General features: G+C 36.0%; 1 protein-coding gene across 8 annotated transcripts in view; it reads right to left on the bottom strand.

Moving 5' to 3' along the window:
• LOC118374424 (eukaryotic translation initiation factor 2-alpha kinase 3) overlaps positions 1-18,508 on the bottom strand; it is a 43,872-nt gene that overhangs the window by 9,727 nt on the left and 15,637 nt on the right. For 3 of the 8 annotated variants that reach the window (XM_052496546.1, XM_052496530.1, XM_052496536.1), the window contains 4 exons: positions 9,839-9,880; positions 8,350-8,469; positions 6,207-6,320; positions 5,946-6,098 (listed from right to left, as the gene is read on the bottom strand). In XM_052496546.1, coding sequence (XP_052352506.1) covers positions 5,946-6,098; positions 6,207-6,320; positions 8,350-8,469; positions 9,839-9,880 — 429 coding nt within the window. Of the gene's footprint in view, positions 1-5,945; positions 6,099-6,206; positions 6,321-8,349; positions 8,470-9,838; positions 9,881-11,458; positions 11,970-12,818; positions 13,225-13,381; positions 13,544-18,508 lie in introns of those variants that run through there. The other 5 variants (XM_052496555.1, XM_052496573.1, XM_052496562.1 and 2 more) reach the window with 4 other exon arrangements.

Below are 18,508 nucleotides of genomic sequence, written 5' to 3'. Positions count from 1 at the left end.
TGTTGTAGCCTATTGAATATCATTCTAGAATATGACAGATGATGTAGCCTATTGAATATCATTCTAGAATATGACAGATGATGTAGCCTATTGAATATCATTCTAGAATATGACAGATGTAGTAGCCTATTGAATATCATTCTAGAATATGACAGATGTAGTAGCCTATTGAATATCATTCTAGAATATGACAGATGTAGTAGCCTATTGAATATCATTCTAGAATATGACAGATGATGTAGCCTATTGAATATCATTCTAGAATATGACAGATGATGTAGCCTATTGAATATCATTCTAGAATATGACAGATGTAGTAGCCTATTGAATATCATTCTAGAATATGACAGATGATGTAGCCTATTGAATATCATTCTAGAATATGACAGATGTAGTAGCCTATTGAATATCATTCTAGAATATGACAGATGATGTAGCCTATTGAATATCATTCTAGAATATGACAGATGTAGTAGCCTATTGAATATCATTCTAGAATATGACAGATGTAGTAGCCTATTGAATATCATTCTAGAATATGACAGATGTAGTAGCCTATTGAATATCATTCTAGAATATGACAGATGTAGTAGCCTATTGAATATCATTCTAGAATATGACAGATGTAGTAGCCTATTGAATATCATTCTAGAATATGACAGATGTAGTAGCCTATTGAATATCATTCTAGAATATGACAGATGTAGTAGCCTATTGAATATCATTCTAGAATATGACAGATGTAGTAGCCTATTGAATATCATTCTAGAATACGACAGATGTAGTAGCCTATTGAATATCATTCTAGAATACGACAGATGTTGTAGCCTATTGAATATCATTCTACAATATGACAGATGATGTAGCCAATTGAATATCATTCTAGAATATGACAGATGTTGTAGCCTATTGAATATCATTCTAGAATATGACAGATGTTGTAGCCTATTGAATATCATTCTAGAATATGACAGATGTAGTAGCCTATTGAATATCATTCTAGAATATGACAGATGTAGTAGCCTATTGAATATCATTCTAGAATATGACAGATGTAGTAGCCTATTGAATATCATTCTAGAATATGACAGATGTTGTAGCCTATTGAATATCATTCTAGAATACGACAGATGATGTAGCCTATTGAATATCATTCTAGAATATGACAGATGATGTAGCCTATTGAATATCATTCTAGAATATGACAGATGTAGTAGCCTATTGAATATCATTCTAGAATATGACAGATGTAGTAGCCTATTGAATATCATTCTAGAATATGACAGATGTTGTAGCCTATTGAATATCATTCTAGAATATGACAGATGATGTAGCCTATTGAATATCATTCTAGAATATGACAGATGATGTAGCCTATTGAATATCATTCTAGAATATGACAGATGTAGTAGCCTATTGAATATCATTCTAGAATATGACAGATGTAGTAGCCTATTGAATATCATTCTAGAATATGACAGATGTAGTAGCCTATTGAATATCATTCTAGAATATGACAGATGATGTAGCCTATTGAATATCATTCTAGAATATGACAGATGATGTAGCCTATTGAATATCATTCTAGAATATGACAGATGTAGTAGCCTATTGAATATCATTCTAGAATATGACAGATGATGTAGCCTATTGAATATCATTCTAGAATATGACAGATGTAGTAGCCTATTGAATATCATTCTAGAATATGACAGATGTAGTAGCCTATTGAATATCATTCTAGAATACGACAGATGTAGTAGCCTATTGAATATCATTCTAGAATATGACAGATGTAGTAGCCTATTGAATATCATTCTAGAATACGACAGATGTAGTAGCCTATTGAATATCATTCTAGAATACGACAGATGTTGTAGCCTATTGAATATCATTCTACAATATGACAGATGATGTAGCCTATTGAATATCATTCTAGAATATGACAGATGTTGTAGCCTATTGAATATCATTCTAGAATATGACAGATGTTGTAGCCTATTGAATATCATTCTAGAATATGACAGATGTAGTAGCCTATTGAATATCATTCTAGAATATGACAGATGTAGTAGCCTATTGAATATCATTCTAGAATATGACAGATGTAGTAGCCTATTGAATATCATTCTAGAATATGACAGATGTAGTAGCCTATTGAATATCATTCTAGAATATGACAGATGTAGTAGCCTATTGAATATCATTCTAGAATATGACAGATGTAGTAGCCTATTGAATATCATTCTAGAATATGACAGATGTAGTAGCCTATTGAATATCATTCTAGAATATGACAGATGTAGTAGCCTATTGAATATCATTCTAGAATATGACAGATGTAGTAGCCTATTGAATATCATTCTAGAATATGACAGATGTTGTAGCCTATTGAATATCATTCTAGAATACGACAGATGTAGCCTATTGAATATCATTCTAGAATATGACAGATGTAGTAGCCTATTGAATATCATTCTAGAATATGACAGATGTTGTAGCCTATTGAATATCATTCTAGAATATGACAGATGTTGTAGCCTATTGAATATCATTCTAGAATACGACAGATGTAGCCTATTGAATATCATTCTAGAATATGACAGATGTAGTAGCCTATTGAATATCATTCTAGAATATGACAGATGTTGTAGCCTATTGAATATCATTCTAGAATATGACAGATGATGTAGCCTATTGAATATCATTCTAGAATATGACAGATGTAGTAAGTAGCCTATTGAATATCATTCTAGAATATGACAGATGTAGTAGCCTATTGAATATCATTCTAGAATATGACAGATGTAGTAGCCTATTGAATATCATTCTAGAATATGACAGATGTAGTAGCCTATTGAATATCATTCTAGAATATGACAGATGTAGTAGCCTATTGAATATCATTCTAGAATATGACAGATGTAGTAGCCTATTGAATATCATTCTAGAATATGACAGATGTTGTAGCCTATTGAATATCATTCTAGAATACGACAGATGATGTAGCCTATTGAATATCATTCTAGAATATGACAGATGTAGTAGCCTATTGAATATCATTCTAGAATATGACAGATGTTGTAGCCTATTGAATATCATTCTAGAATATGACAGATGATGTAGCCTATTGAATATCATTCTAGAATATGACAGATGTAGTAGCCTATTGAATATCATTCTAGAATATGACAGATGTAGTAGCCTATTGAATATCATTCTAGAATATGACAGATGTAGTAGCCTATTGAATATCATTCTAGAATATGACAGATGTAGTAGCCTATTGAATATCATTCTAGAATATGACAGATGTAGTAGCCTATTGAATATCATTCTAGAATATGACAGATGTTGTAGCCTATTGAATATCATTCTAGAATACGACAGATGATGTAGCCTATTGAATATCATTCTAGAATATGACAGATGTAGTAGCCTATTGAATATCATTCTAGAATATGACAGATGTTGTAGCCTATTGAATATCATTTTAGAATATGACAGATGTAGTAGCCTATTGAATATCATTCTAGAATATGACAGATGATGTAGCCTATTGAATATCATTCTAGAATACGACAGATGTAGTAAGTAGCCTATTGAATATCATTCTAGAATACGACAGATGTAGTAGCCTATTGAATATCATTCTAGAATACGACAGATGTAGTAGCCTATTGAATATCATTCTAGAATACGACAGATGTTAGCCTATTGAATATCATTCTAGAATATGACAGATGTTGTAGCCTATTGAATATCATTCTAGAATATGACAGATGATGTAGCCTATTGAATATCATTCTAGAATATGACAGATGTTGTAGCCTATTGAATATCATTCTAGAATATGACAGATGTAGTAAGTAGCCTATTGAATATCATTCTAGAATATGACAGATGTAGTAGCCTATTGAATATCATTCTAGAATATGACAGATGTTGTAGCCTATTGAATATCATTCTAGAATATGACAGATGATGTAGCCTATTGAATATCATTCTAGAATACGACAGATGTAGTAGCCTATTGAATATCATTCTAGAATACGACAGATGTAAGCCTATTGAATATCATTCTAGAATATGACAGATGTTGTAGCCTATTGAATATCATTCTAGAATATGACAGATGTAGTAGCCTATTGAATATCATTCTAGAATATGACAGATGTAGTAGCCTATTGAATATCATTCTAGAATATGACAGATGTAGTAGCCTATTGAATATCATTCTAGAATATGACAGATGTTGTAGCCTATTGAATATCATTCTAGAATATGACAGACGATGTAGCCTATTGAATATCATTCTAGAATATGACAGATGTTGTAGCCTATTGAATATCATTCTAGAATATGACAGATGTAGTAGCCTATTGAATATCATTCTAGAATATGACAGATGTAGTAGCCTATTGAATATCATTCTAGAATATGACAGATGTTTGTAGCCTATTGAATATCATTCTAGAATATGACAGATGTTTGTAGCCTATTGAATATCATTCTAGAATATGACAGATGATGTAGCCTATTGAATATCATTCTAGAATATGACAGATGATGTAGCCTATTGAATATCATTCTAGAATATGACAGATGTAGTAGCCTATTGAATATCATTCTAGAATACGACAGATGTAGTAGCCTATTGAATATCATTCTAGAATATGACAGATGTAGTAGCCTATTGAATATCATTCTAGAATACGACAGATGTAGTAGCCTATTGAATATCATTCTAGAATACGACAGATGTTGTAGCCTATTGAATATCATTCTACAATATGACAGATGATGTAGCCAATTGAATATCATTCTAGAATATGACAGATGTTGTAGCCTATTGAATATCATTCTAGAATATGACAGATGTTGTAGCCTATTGAATATCATTCTAGAATATGACAGATGTTTGTAGCCTATTGAATATCATTCTAGAATATGACAGATGATGTAGCCTATTGAATATCATTCTAGAATATGACAGATGATGTAGCCTATTGAATATCATTCTAGAATATGACAGATGTAGTAGCCTATTGAATATCATTCTAGAATATGACAGATGATGTAGCCTATTGAATATCATTCTAGAATATGACAGATGTTGTAGCCTATTGAATATCATTCTAGAATACGACAGATGTAGTAGCCTATTGAATATCATTCTAGAATATGACAGATGTAGTAGCCTATTGAATATCATTCTAGAATACGACAGATGTTGTAGCCTATTGAATATCATCCTAGAATATGACAGATGTAGTAGCCTATTGAATATCATTCTAGAATATGACAGATGCAGTAAGTAGCCTATTGAATATCATTCTAGAATATGACAGATGTAGTAGCCTATTGAATATCATTCTAGAATATGACAGATGTAGTAGCCTATTGAATATCATTCTAGAATACGACAGATGTTGTAGCCTATTGAATATCATCCTAGAATATGACAGATGTAGTAGCCTATTGAATATCATTCTAGAATATGACAGATGCAGTAAGTAGCCTATTGAATATCATTCTAGAATATGACAGATGTAGTAGCCTATTGAATATCATTCTAGAATATGACAGATGTAGTAGCCTATTGAATATCATTCTAGAATATGACAGATGTTGTAGCCTATTGAATATCATTCTAGAATACGACAGATGTAGTAAGCCTATTGAATATCATTCTAGAATATGACAGATGATGTAGCCTATTGAATATCATTCTAGAATATGACAGATGTAGTAGCCTATTGAATATCATTCTAGAATATGACAGATGTAGTAGCCTATTGAATATCATTCTAGAATATGACAGATGTAGTAGCCTATTGAATATCATTCTAGAATATGACAGATGATGTATGTAGCCTATTGAATATCATTCTAGAATATAACAGATGTTGTAGCCTATTGAATATCATTCTAAAGTGATTCACCTTGAGCTGGAATCGGTCATTGAGTGGTTTGCTTGGTCTTCGCTGGCTGTTTCAGAAAGGTCTAAATCTGATTGCTTTGTTACATGTGTAGATCCATCTCCCTGGTCTGAATAATTGTCAGAGTCTTCTGAGATTTTAGACTGGACCGACGACCTAAGAGTTGAACACAATAATATGCTCCAGAATTTAACATTTTTGATGATCACAAATTAACTAATCTTAAATGGCAAAATTAGACTTAATAATACTGTCTTTACTAACTCTGTGCTGTAGCCCCCATCGACCCAATTGGCATCCTCAGGCCAAGTCGTATAGTAGCGAACAATGTTAGAATGTTCCAAGGTAGCCAGTGCTTTCACTTCACGATTTGCTTCTCTGTAAGAGAAAGGATCATAATTACAACATGTAAATGAACAGCTGATAGTTGCTAATGAGCATCAACTATAGCATACAGAAGACACACAACAAGGTAAGAGGGATAGATACACACTATTCACAACATGTTTAGGGGGAACAGAATGGGGACAGTAATGTCTTCGCCAATGACTGTATATATGAATGGACAAAGCCATTGATCACGTGACACCATTCATTCCTATGAGAAGACTCAATGAAGCCAAATCCGTGTTTGAATACCCATATTAACATACTCTATTTATTTATTTATTTTGTTAAGCTAAGAATGACGGGAATAATCAAGTCAATAAACGTTGGGTAGTTAGACAGTCAAGTCAATAAAACGTTGGGTAGTTAGACAGTCAAGTCAATAAAACGTTGGGTAGTTAGATAGTCAAGTCAATAAAACGTTGGGTAGTTAGATAGTCAAGTCAATAAAACGTTGGGTAGTTAGATAGTCAAGTCAATAAAACGTTGGGTAGTTAGATAGTCAAGTCAATAAAACGTTGGGTAGTTCGATAGTCAAGTCAATAAACGTTGGGTAGTTAGATAGTCAAGTCAATAAACGTTGGGTAGTTAGATAGTCAAGTCAATAAACGTTGGGTAGTTAGATAGACTATAGTTAATACACTGACAAGTTTGATGCATAACTACTAACGTTAGGTAGTTAGCTAACATACCGGCACAAACTGCTGTAATGATATGCTATGTGGTTCGTAAGGACAGCGTAAGCTAACAAATTGTCAGCCAACATAACGTGTAACTTATTTGAAAAGTAATTAATTTATTACATTTGCTCAACATTTTCTTAAATTTTTTTTTTAAAAGTCATTCTTCTTTCAATGACGGCCTGGGAACAGTGGGTTAACTGCCTGTTCAGGGTCGGAACGACAGATTTGTACCTTGTCAGCTCGGGGGTTTGAACTCGCAACTAGTCCAACGCTCTAACCACTAGGCTACGCTGTGTCATAATTAGTTAAAGCAAAGGATTTGTATCGGCTCTCGTTGTACTTCGGCTGCATATTTTCCGCCATCTTCTCCAAATCTGAAAACGATGTAAAGCCACGACCATTTCCTGAAGAATTGCATTATGGGCCCTAAATTACAGAAATAGTGTCCCCTGCTTGTATACTTCATATTTTGGCGAATTTAGTCACTTTTGGCATACTCACTACATCCATACTATGACCAATAAGCATACTAGATACTCAATTCACATCACAAATAGAACAGTTAGTATGAATATTTGAACACAGCTCATATGAAAACATGGCATCTCGCGGAAACATAACATGCAGATTGAGCTACTCCTGGAAGTGACGTTGTAGGCTGGCTCAGTGCTGCCCCCTCTCATTGAGTAAATCATGTTGAATGCCGACCGAGGTACTGCAGGCTGCCATTAGACATAACATGCAGGCTGGCTCAGTGCTGCCCCCTCTCATTGAGTAAATCATGTTGAAGGCCGACCGAGGTACTGCAGGCTGCCATTAGACATAACATGCAGGCTGGCTCAGTGCTGCCCCCTCTCATTGAGTAAATCATGTTGAAGGCCGACCGAAGTACTGCAGGCTGCCATTAGACATAACATCCAGGCTGGCTCAGTGCTGCCCCCTCTCATTGAGTAAACCATGTTGAAGGCCGACCGAGGTACTGCAGGCTGCCATTAGACATAACATGCAGGCTGGCTCAGTGCTGCCCCCTCTCATTGAGTAAACCATGTTGAAGGCCGACCGAGGTACTGCAGGCTGCCATTAGCAACTGAACTATCCATATAACTTCTTCTGTGTGTGATTTTTAAAATAAATCGGTTCAAGGACATCTGGTGTATTAGAAGCAACTATTGGTAAACATAATTGTCTTTGCTTTATGTTTTTTCAAGGTTTCCACATAGATTATCCATTTGATTTGACTATAACGGAGAGCCTGTTTTCCTGCTGCAGTACCATGGTCGGCCTTTAACTTGGTGGCTTCAATGAGAGGGGGGGCCGTCGTTCTCCTCTGGTCTTACCCCATATTCTTTACAATCTTCACAGCGTACGTTTTCCCATCCAATTTGTGTTGGGCTTTAGTGACACACCCAAAGCCTCCTGCACCCAGAACACTCAATAATTTGAAATCTTTGGAAAACCTGAAATCAAAACATAATTCAGATGTTGAGTATTTTAATAATGAGGGTATGGTGATTTTTTTTACCATTTTATCTTTATATAACTAGGCAAGTCAGTTAAGAACAAATATTTATTTTCATTGACGGCCTAGGGTGGGTTAACTGCCTTGTTCAGGGGCAGAATGACAGATCTGTAACTTGTCAGCTCGGGATTTGAACTTGCAACGTTTCGGTTACTAGTCCAACGCTCTAACCACTAGGCTACCCTGCCGCCACTAATGTTTTAATAGTGATGGTAGCCTATGGTGAGTGTTTTAATAGGGAGGGTAGACTATGGTGAGTGTTTTAATAGGGAGGGTAGACTATGGTGAATGTTTTAATAGGGAGGGTAGACTATGGTGAATGTTTTAATAGGGAGGGTAGACTATGGTGAATGTTTTAATAGGGAGGGTAGACTATGGTGAATGTTTTAATAGGGAGGGTAGACTATGGTGAATGTTTTAATAGGGAGGGTAGACTATGGTGAATGTTTTAATAGGGAGGGTAGACTATGGTGAATGTTTTAATAGGGAGGGTAGACTATGGTGAATGTTTTAATAGGGAGGGTAGACTATGGTGAATGTTTTAATAGGGAGGGTAGACTATGGTGAATGTTTTAATAGGGAGGGTAGACTATGGTGAATGTTTTAATAGGGAGGGTAGACTATGGTGAATGTTTTAATAGGGAGGGTAGACTATGGTGAATGTTTTAATAGGGAGGGTAGACTATGGTGAATGTTTTAATAGGGGGGGTAGACTATGATGAATGTTTTAATAGGGAGGGTAGACTATGATGAATGTTTTAATAGGGAGGGTAGACTATGATGAATGTTTTAATAGGGAGGGTAGACTATGATGAATGTTTTAATAGGGAGGGTAGACTATGATGAATGTTTTAATAGGGAGGGTAGACTATGATGAATGTTTTAATAGGGAGGGTAGACTATGATGAATGTTTTAATAGGGAGGGTAGACTATGATGAATGTTTTAATAGGGAGGGTAGCCTATGATGAATGTTTTAATAGTGATGGTAGCCTATGGTGAGTGTTTTAATAGGGAGGGTAGCCTATGGTGAATGTTTTAATAGGGAGGGTAGACTATGGTGAATGTTTTAATAGGGAGGGTAGACTATGATGAATGTTTTAATAGGGAGGGTAGACTATGATTAATGTTTTAATAGGGAGGGTAGACTATGGTGAATGTTTTAATAGGGAGGGTAGACTATGATGAATGTTTTAATAGGGAGGGTAGCCTGTGAGGTAATATGTGTTTTTCTCCATTTCTTCACAGGCGAAGAAATTGGTCAGGTTGGTTACCTAGGAACAGTTTGATTAATAAAGAGTGGTCTACCTGGAGCGTTCAGTCAGTCTGATGGAAATATCTTGATCATAACTGGAGAGGGAGAGACAGAGAACAAATTCTAAGTCACCTGGCCCAAATATATATATATATCAATTAGAAACTCATTCCCCAAATATATATACCAATTAGAAACTCATTCCCCAAATATATATATATATCAATTAGAAACTCCTTCCCCAAATATATCAATTAGAAACTCATATATATATCAATTAGAAACTCATTCCCCAAATATATATATATATCAATTAGAAACTCCTTCCCCAAATAGATATATATCAATTAGAAACTCCTTCCCTAAATATATATACCAATTAGAAACTCATTCCCCAAATATATATACCAATTAGAAACTCATTCCCCAAATATATATACCAATTAGAAACTCATTCCCCAAATATATATATCAATTAGAAACTCCTTCCCCAAATATATATATTCCAATTAGAAACTCCTTCCCCAAATATATATATTCTAATTAGAAACTCCTTCCCCAAATATATATATCAATTAGAAACTCCTTCCCCAAATATATATATATATATCAATTAGAAACTCCTTCCCCAAATAGATATATATCAATTAGAAACTCCTTCCCTAAATATATATATCAATTAGAAACTCATTCCCCAAATATATATATATCAATTAGAAACTCCTTCCCCAAATATATATATATCAATTAGAAACTCCTTCCCCAAATATATATATCAATTAGAAACTCATTCCCCAAATATATATATCATTATAAACTCCTTCCCCAAATAGATATCAATAGAAACTCCTTCCCTAAATATATATGGTAGAAACTCATTCCCTATACCAATTAGAAACTCAATATATATATCAAGTCATTGATGGAAACTCATATATATATCAATTAGAAACTCATTCCCCAAATATATATATATCAATTAGAAACTCATTCCCCAAATATATATATATCAATTAGAAACTCCTTCCCCAAATATATATATATTAATTAGAAACTCCTTCCCCAAATATATATATTAATTAGAAACTCATTCCCCAAATATATATATCAATTAGAAACTCATTCCCCAAATATATATATATCAATTAGAAACTCATTCCCCAAATATATATATATCAATTAGAAACTCCATTCCCCAAATATATATATTAATTAGAAACTACTTCCCCAAATATATATATTAATTAGAAACTCCTTCCCCAAATATATATATCAATTAGAAACTCCTTCCCCAAATATATATATCAATTAGAAACTCCTTCCCCAAATATATATATCAATTAGAAACTCCTTCCCCAAATTCAAAATTAAACGTTTTACATTCACAGAACAATCTAACAAAGAGAAACTTTATAATTTTTGAAAGGTCTGATTTTATAGAGTTGGCAGCACAGTATGTAACAGCTTGTCACTAGCTTAGGGAGGAAACATCATGTACTATTTCATATATTAATTATAAGTAATAGAATATATAAGTACCTGCAGTCATTTACTATTTTGTTTGTGAAATTGGATACTAAATGTTGAACATTATTTCATTTCTGCATTTGATATCTTTTAGTTTAATTTGTTATATATATTTGTCCCTATGTGTGCCACATTCACAGACTTACCTCTGGTATTTAATAAGCTCTACTCCACAGCTTGCTTCATCCTTCATTTTCCACACTTTCTCTCCCAACTTTTCTGCCTTGCCGCTACTTTGCAGGTCATAAAGATGCTTATTCACAAATTTTCGTGTTTGGCCCAATTCTCTGGCAATTTCTTGCACACTCATCGCTCTTCCATCACTCTGTGACATCAGCACCCTCCTCAGTTCCTCCAATGTGTTGCCAGGGGTCTCAGAAGGACTAGGCACTCGATCTGACTCTGGAACAATCACAGAGACTGACGCCGCCCCTGGTTTCTCCACAGACCAGACTGGTGGTTTGTCTGTGGTTGCATAAAGACGTCCAGCTTTGTTTAAAGCGTACAGGACACTGTTTACATCCTTGGCCTTCTTCAGTCCAACAGCCTTAGCTATCTGGAGGGCAGTGGATCCTTGTTCCTTCACCTCTAAAAAGTCACATATTCTCTTCTTCAAGGCCGACTGGTCTCCTTGCTGGTTGTCGCAGGACATAGTTACTAGAATGTTGAAGCATGGGAGTAAAGGAAACAATGACAGACTTTAGCCAGTTGATGTTAAAAGTTAAGTTACAATTATGAAATCATTGTCATATACTGATGCCTGATGCCATATACTTAGCCTGTTGGAACCAGCCTGATTGCTGCGTCAACTTAAGGGATACTTAAGAGATTTTGGCAATGAAGCCCTTTAAACTACTTCCCCAGAGTCTGGTGAACTCACGGTTACACTTTTTATGATTCTGCATCCAGTATGAAGGACGTTATAGGTAGTTTCACAAGCCAATGCTAACTAGCGTTAGCGCAAAGACTGGAAGTCTATAGTATCTACTAGCAAGCTAGAAGTTACCATATACAACCAGTCATTGCGCTAACGCTAGTTAGCATCTTCCTCCAAACTGCACACAGATATACAAACGATATCTATGAGTTCATCTGACTCAAAGGAAGTAGATAAAGGGCTTCATTGCCAAAATCCTGAATGAAATAGAATGTTGAACGCAGCAATCAGGCTGGTTCCACCAATCAGTATGTTGGAAACCTCTGAGCATAAAGAACACAGGTCATGCTTTTCAACCATAAATACAAACTGCTGAAAAGCAGCTATTCATTTTACAAACTATTACTAATACAAACAGATATATACAGTTAAATGTATTTATTAATGTAATCAGTGTGAAACATGATGAATACTTGAGCAGTATTTCTAAAATGGTCTCATAACGAACATATAGTTGCTAACCTATATGATCCCTCATGGTCACCTGGTAAGTTCATATTTCATATGAATAAACAGATTTGAACTTTACATTTATAGAAGTACTAGGTCTATGTCGGATTTCGTCTTACCTTCCAGGTGACGAGATAGATGACTCGCGAGTGTTTTCTCTAGATGGGATCCAGCTTTTGTCAATTCAGGTCAAAAGCATTTATTTATTTTTGCATTTCAGCTAACCCTTTCCTAATATTTTCCTAATTCTCATAACCTGTCACTCCTAACCTGCTGCGTCAATTCTCCTAAACCTGTTTCAAAAAGTCAATTCTGACAAAAACGTAACCCTTCTAACCATTACCCTGCTTTTGTAGTTCTACAACCCGGAAATGAGTTACGTCTGATTCGTTCAGCCATCCTTATGGCGGAAATGAATGTGGAGAGAATAGGGTTTAGGAATAAACGCCGAAAATAAGGTCCGAGGTTAATTAACACAGGTTTTGGAGATTTTATACTTATTTTTTTTATATGAGATAATAGGAGTCAGCTAACATGACCTTTATGAATTATGAAGCCTTTATGCGCTTTTTAAGAAATAATATACATTCTTCAAAAGTCAACAAAAAAATACGTTAATTGATGAAGATTATTCCACAGAGCAAAACGTATAAAATCTTTTAAGCCGGCGTGTAACACATACCCAATTTATTTTCGTCGTTTATCCAAAAACGCCATTCATTTTCTCCATAAGATCTGTCCAAAGAACCATGCCGGAGTTAGTGCCTACAAAAAGACGCCATTACTATTTCTCTGTAGTGTCCTGTAGACAATTTCGTTTTCGATTCGCCTGAAAACAGTACTGAAACTGATATGCGTCAGCCTGTGATTAGCCTGAACAGCTGATAGTGGTCGCTGTGTAGACCATAAAAATAGTTGCAAGTAAGCGCCACCTAGCGGCTGTTCAGGCAACCTGTTACTCAGCCATGATGTCTTGTCAATTATTGAAAACGATTCTAGTTTTATTGTAGGCAAATGTCCACTGTTATTACTTAGGTTTTATGTCTATTTTGAGTGAAATGAAATGCCTGACTAACAAATGTATTCTTATCAAACAGGGCTACCTGCTTTTCACAATACCCCAAATCCAGAACACATACAGTATTATATAGAGCTGTTATAACATCAAACCCCCTTCCATCTCATATTGCTCAAATGAACAGCAAACCTGGTTTTAAAAAAAAAAGTCTGTATTATTTCATGTTTCATGTGGACCCCATGTAGAGTAGCTGCTGCTTTCACAACAGCTAATGGGGATCCTAATAAAATACCAATATTTATTCAGTTCATGAGATGTATTTCTCAAAGCCCATCTAATCAACAGTATACGTCTGAAACATTCATAACATTCCTGTCCATTTAAGAAAAGTACATTGTGTATTACTTCCTGTTAATCTGCTTTATCTATCTATACCCATAGTTGTTAATAACTTCCTGTTAATCTGCTTTATCTATCTATACCCATAGTTGTTAATAACTTCCTGTTAATCTGCTGTGTCTATCTATACCCATAGTTGTTAATAACTTCCTGTTAATCTGCTGTGTCTATCTATACCCATAGTTGTTAATAACTTCCTGTTAATCTGCTTTATCTATCTATACCCATAGTTGTTAAAAACTTCCTGTTAATCTGCTTTACCTATCTATACCCATAGTGGTTAATAACTTCCTGTTGCATATTGGTTTCGTGGAATGATGTTCAGTATCTTTATGCCTCATACTGTAGCCTTCATAACATACTGTAGCCTACATAACATACTGTAGCCTACATAACAAACCGTAGCCTACATAACATACTGTAGCCTACAGTGCACAACATACCGTAGCCTACATAACATACCTACAGCCTACAGTGCATAACATACCGTAGCCTACAGTACATAATCTGCTTTATCTATACTGTAGCCTAACAGTGCATATTGGTTTCCGTGAGCCTACAGTACATAACATACCGTATCTATCATAACAAACCGTAGCCTACATAACATACCTTCCTGTTAACATACTGTACCGTAGCCTACAGTGCATAACATACCGTAGCCTACATAACATACCGTAGCCTACATAACATACTGTAGCCTACAGTACATAACATACTGTAGCCTACATAACAAACCGTAGCCTACATAACATACTGTAGCCTACAGTACATAACATACCGTAGCCTACATAACAAACCGTAGCCTACATAACATACCGTAGCCTACATAACATACCGTAGCCTACAGTGCATAACATACCGTAGCCTACAGTACATAACATACTGTAGCCTACATAACAAACCGTAGCCTACATAACATACTGTAGCCTACAGTACATAACATACCGTAGCCTACAGTACATAACATACCGTAGCCTACATAACATACTGTAGCCTACAGTGCATAACATACCGTAGCCTACATAACATACCGTAGCCTACAGTGCATAACATACCGTAGCCTACAGTACATAACATACTGTAGCCTACATAACAAACCGTAGCCTACATAACATACTGTAGCCTACAGTACATAACAAACCGTAGTCTACAGTACATAACATACCGTAGTCTACAGTACATAACAAACCGTAGTCTACAGTACATAACAAACCGTAGTCTACAGTACATAACAAACCGTAGTCTACAGTACATAACAAACCGTAGTCTACAGTACATAACATACCGTAGCCTACAGTACATAACATACCGTAGCCTACAGTACATAACATACCGTAGCCTACAGTACATAACATACCGTAGTCTACATAACAAACCGTAGCCTACATAACAAACCATAGCCTACATAACATACCGTAGCCTACAGTACATACCGTAGCCTACAGTACATAACATACCGTAGTCTACATAACATACCGTAGCCTACATAACATACCGTAGCCTACAGTACATACAGTAGCCTACATAACATACAGTAGCCTACATAACATACCGTAGCCCACAGTACATAACAAACCGTAGCCTACATAACATACCGTAGCCTACAGTACATAACATACCGTAGGCTACAGTACATAACATACCGTAGGCTACAGTACATAACATACCGTAGCCTACAGTACATAACATACAGTAGTCTACATACCATACCGTAGCCTACAGTACATACCGTAGCCTACAGTACATAACATACCGTAGCCTACATAACATACCGTAGCCTACATAACATACCGTAGCCTACAGTACATACAGTAGCCTACAGTACATACAGTAGCCTACATAACATACAGTAGCCTACATAACATACAGTAGCCTACATAACATACCGTAGCCCACAGTACATAACAAACCGTAGCCTACGTAACATACCGTAGCCTACATAACATACCGTAGCCTACAGTACATAACATACCGTAGCCTACAGTACATAACATACCGTAGGCTACAGTACATAACATACCGTAGGCTACAGTACATAACATACCGTAGCCTACAGTACATAACATACCGTAGCCTACAGTACATAACATACAGTAGTCTACATACCATACTGTAGCCTACAGTACATAACATACCGTAGCCTACATACCATACTGTAGCCTACAGTACATAACATACCGTAGCCTACATAACATACAGTAGCGTACATAACATACCGTAGCCTACAGTACATAACATACCGTAGCCTACATAACATACCGTAGCCTACAGTACATAACATACCGTAGCCTACATAACATACCGTAGCCAACATAACATACCGTAGCCTACAGTACATAACATACCGTAGACCTCAGTACAGTACATACCGTAGTCTACATAACATACCGTAGCCTACAGTACATAACATACCGTAGCCTACATAACATACCGTAGCCTACATAACATACCGTAGCCAACATAACATACCGTAGCCTACATAACATACCGTAGCCTACATAACATACCGTAGCCAACATAACATACCGTAGCCTACATAACATACCGTAGCCTACATAACATACCGTAGCCAACATAACATACCGTAGCCTACATAACATACCGTAGCCTACATAACATACCGTAGCCAACATAACATACCGTAGCCTACAGTACATAACATACCGTAGACCTCAGTACAGTACATACCGTAGTCTACATAACATACCGTAGCCTACAGTACATAACATACCGTAGCCTACATAACATACCGTAGCCTACATAACATACCGTAGCCAACATAACATACCGTAGCCTACATAACATACCGTAGCCTACATAACATACCGTAGCCAACATAACATACCGTAGCCTACAGTACATGGTGTACAGTATCAACATCAAGGACCAGGTACTCTTGGTAAACTAAAGCAATGGTTTCAACATTTGTACCCTTATAGTATGTCAACTGTTTCTTCATGAATAGACAGGATCCTGCATTCATGACAAGTAGGAAACTACATTCAAATGAATGTAAGTTATTAACATGGAGCTTCCTATTGGTTGATTCAGATTCTATCAAGTGGGAAACTACATTCAAATTAATGTAAGTTATTAACATAGAATCTGAATCAACCAATAGGAAGCTCTATCAAGTGGGAAACTACATTCAAATGAATGTAAGTTATTAACATACAGCTTCCTATTGGTTGATTCAGATTCTATCAAGTGGGAATCTCAGCTATGATCTAAACAGAATTCTTTAATGTCAAAGAGGAAGAATTCAAAAAATATTTATTTTAAATAAGGATTAGATAAGTATTCAACCCCCGAGTCAATACATTAGAATCACATTTGGCAGCGATTACAGCTGTGAGTCTTTCTGGGTAAGTCTCTAAGAGTGATTACAGCTGTGAGTCTTTCTGGGTAAGTCTCTAAGAGTGATTATAGCTGTGAGTCTATCTGGGTAAGGCTCTAAGAGTGATTACAGCTGTAAGTTTTTCTGGATAAGTCTCTAAGAGCTGTGAGTCTTCATTGGAGAAATGGCCGAACAATTTTTTTATCAGCCCATAGAATAGATGTGCCTGACCAGCTTCTCACTCATATGGCGCTCCACGCTAGGGGTTACCAGTAGGGTCCAGGACAACGGCAGAGTGGATCCTGCGATTGGCATACTAAAAACGCAAGTGGTAATACAAAGTCAGTATATCAAAATGTCCTCAAACATAACATATTCAAGTATAGTACTGTCCAATCTCTCACTAAATGGTCCATCTTGTGCAGCTTACCAAGAGTATCCAGTGGTAGTTTGTCAGGTTGCAAGCGCCAATCCATCAACTGTGCTGCTTCCAGACTGGTGTACAGGAAGAGGAATGAAGATACCTTTATATATACATGTGGCAGGCCATCTTTTGTCCGGAAGGTTGCAGCTCTCCACATATTGACCCCTCTAGACTCTTATTTTGAACCATGACACAAAAACAACTCTGCAGACAAGCATTTACCTTTGACCTTTGTGTTCTTGCGCGTCACCACCTCATCCCCATGCAGGACAATTCCTGCCACAACGTGATCCTCAATAAAAACATCCCCCTCCACTTGAAGGTCAACCCTCCTCAATTGGAGGTAGAAGTCAATGACCTAAACCTAGAATGGTATATAATTGGTCCAAGTTGACATGATGCCCAGGCATTAACAACAACTCTAATTCTAACTTATACCAACAACACGCATGGAAATGTCATCCAATTCAACCATAACATACCTTCCCCCATTAAACCACTCATTGGGCTTCAACGTAAGGAAGTCATGGAGGTGCGGGATGGCAACAGGATCCCTCCAACAGGATCCCTCCAACAGGATCGCTCGCGGTTGGCCTTGTCCACTCCATGCGACGACACTGTTTCTTCA

Source organism: Oncorhynchus keta, chromosome 3 (assembly GCF_023373465.1).
Source record: "Oncorhynchus keta strain PuntledgeMale-10-30-2019 chromosome 3, Oket_V2, whole genome shotgun sequence".
Lineage (NCBI taxonomy): Eukaryota > Metazoa > Chordata > Actinopteri > Salmoniformes > Salmonidae > Oncorhynchus > Oncorhynchus keta.
Note: the sequence above shows the minus strand (reverse complement) of the source record. Positions and strands in the feature narration are given on the sequence as shown.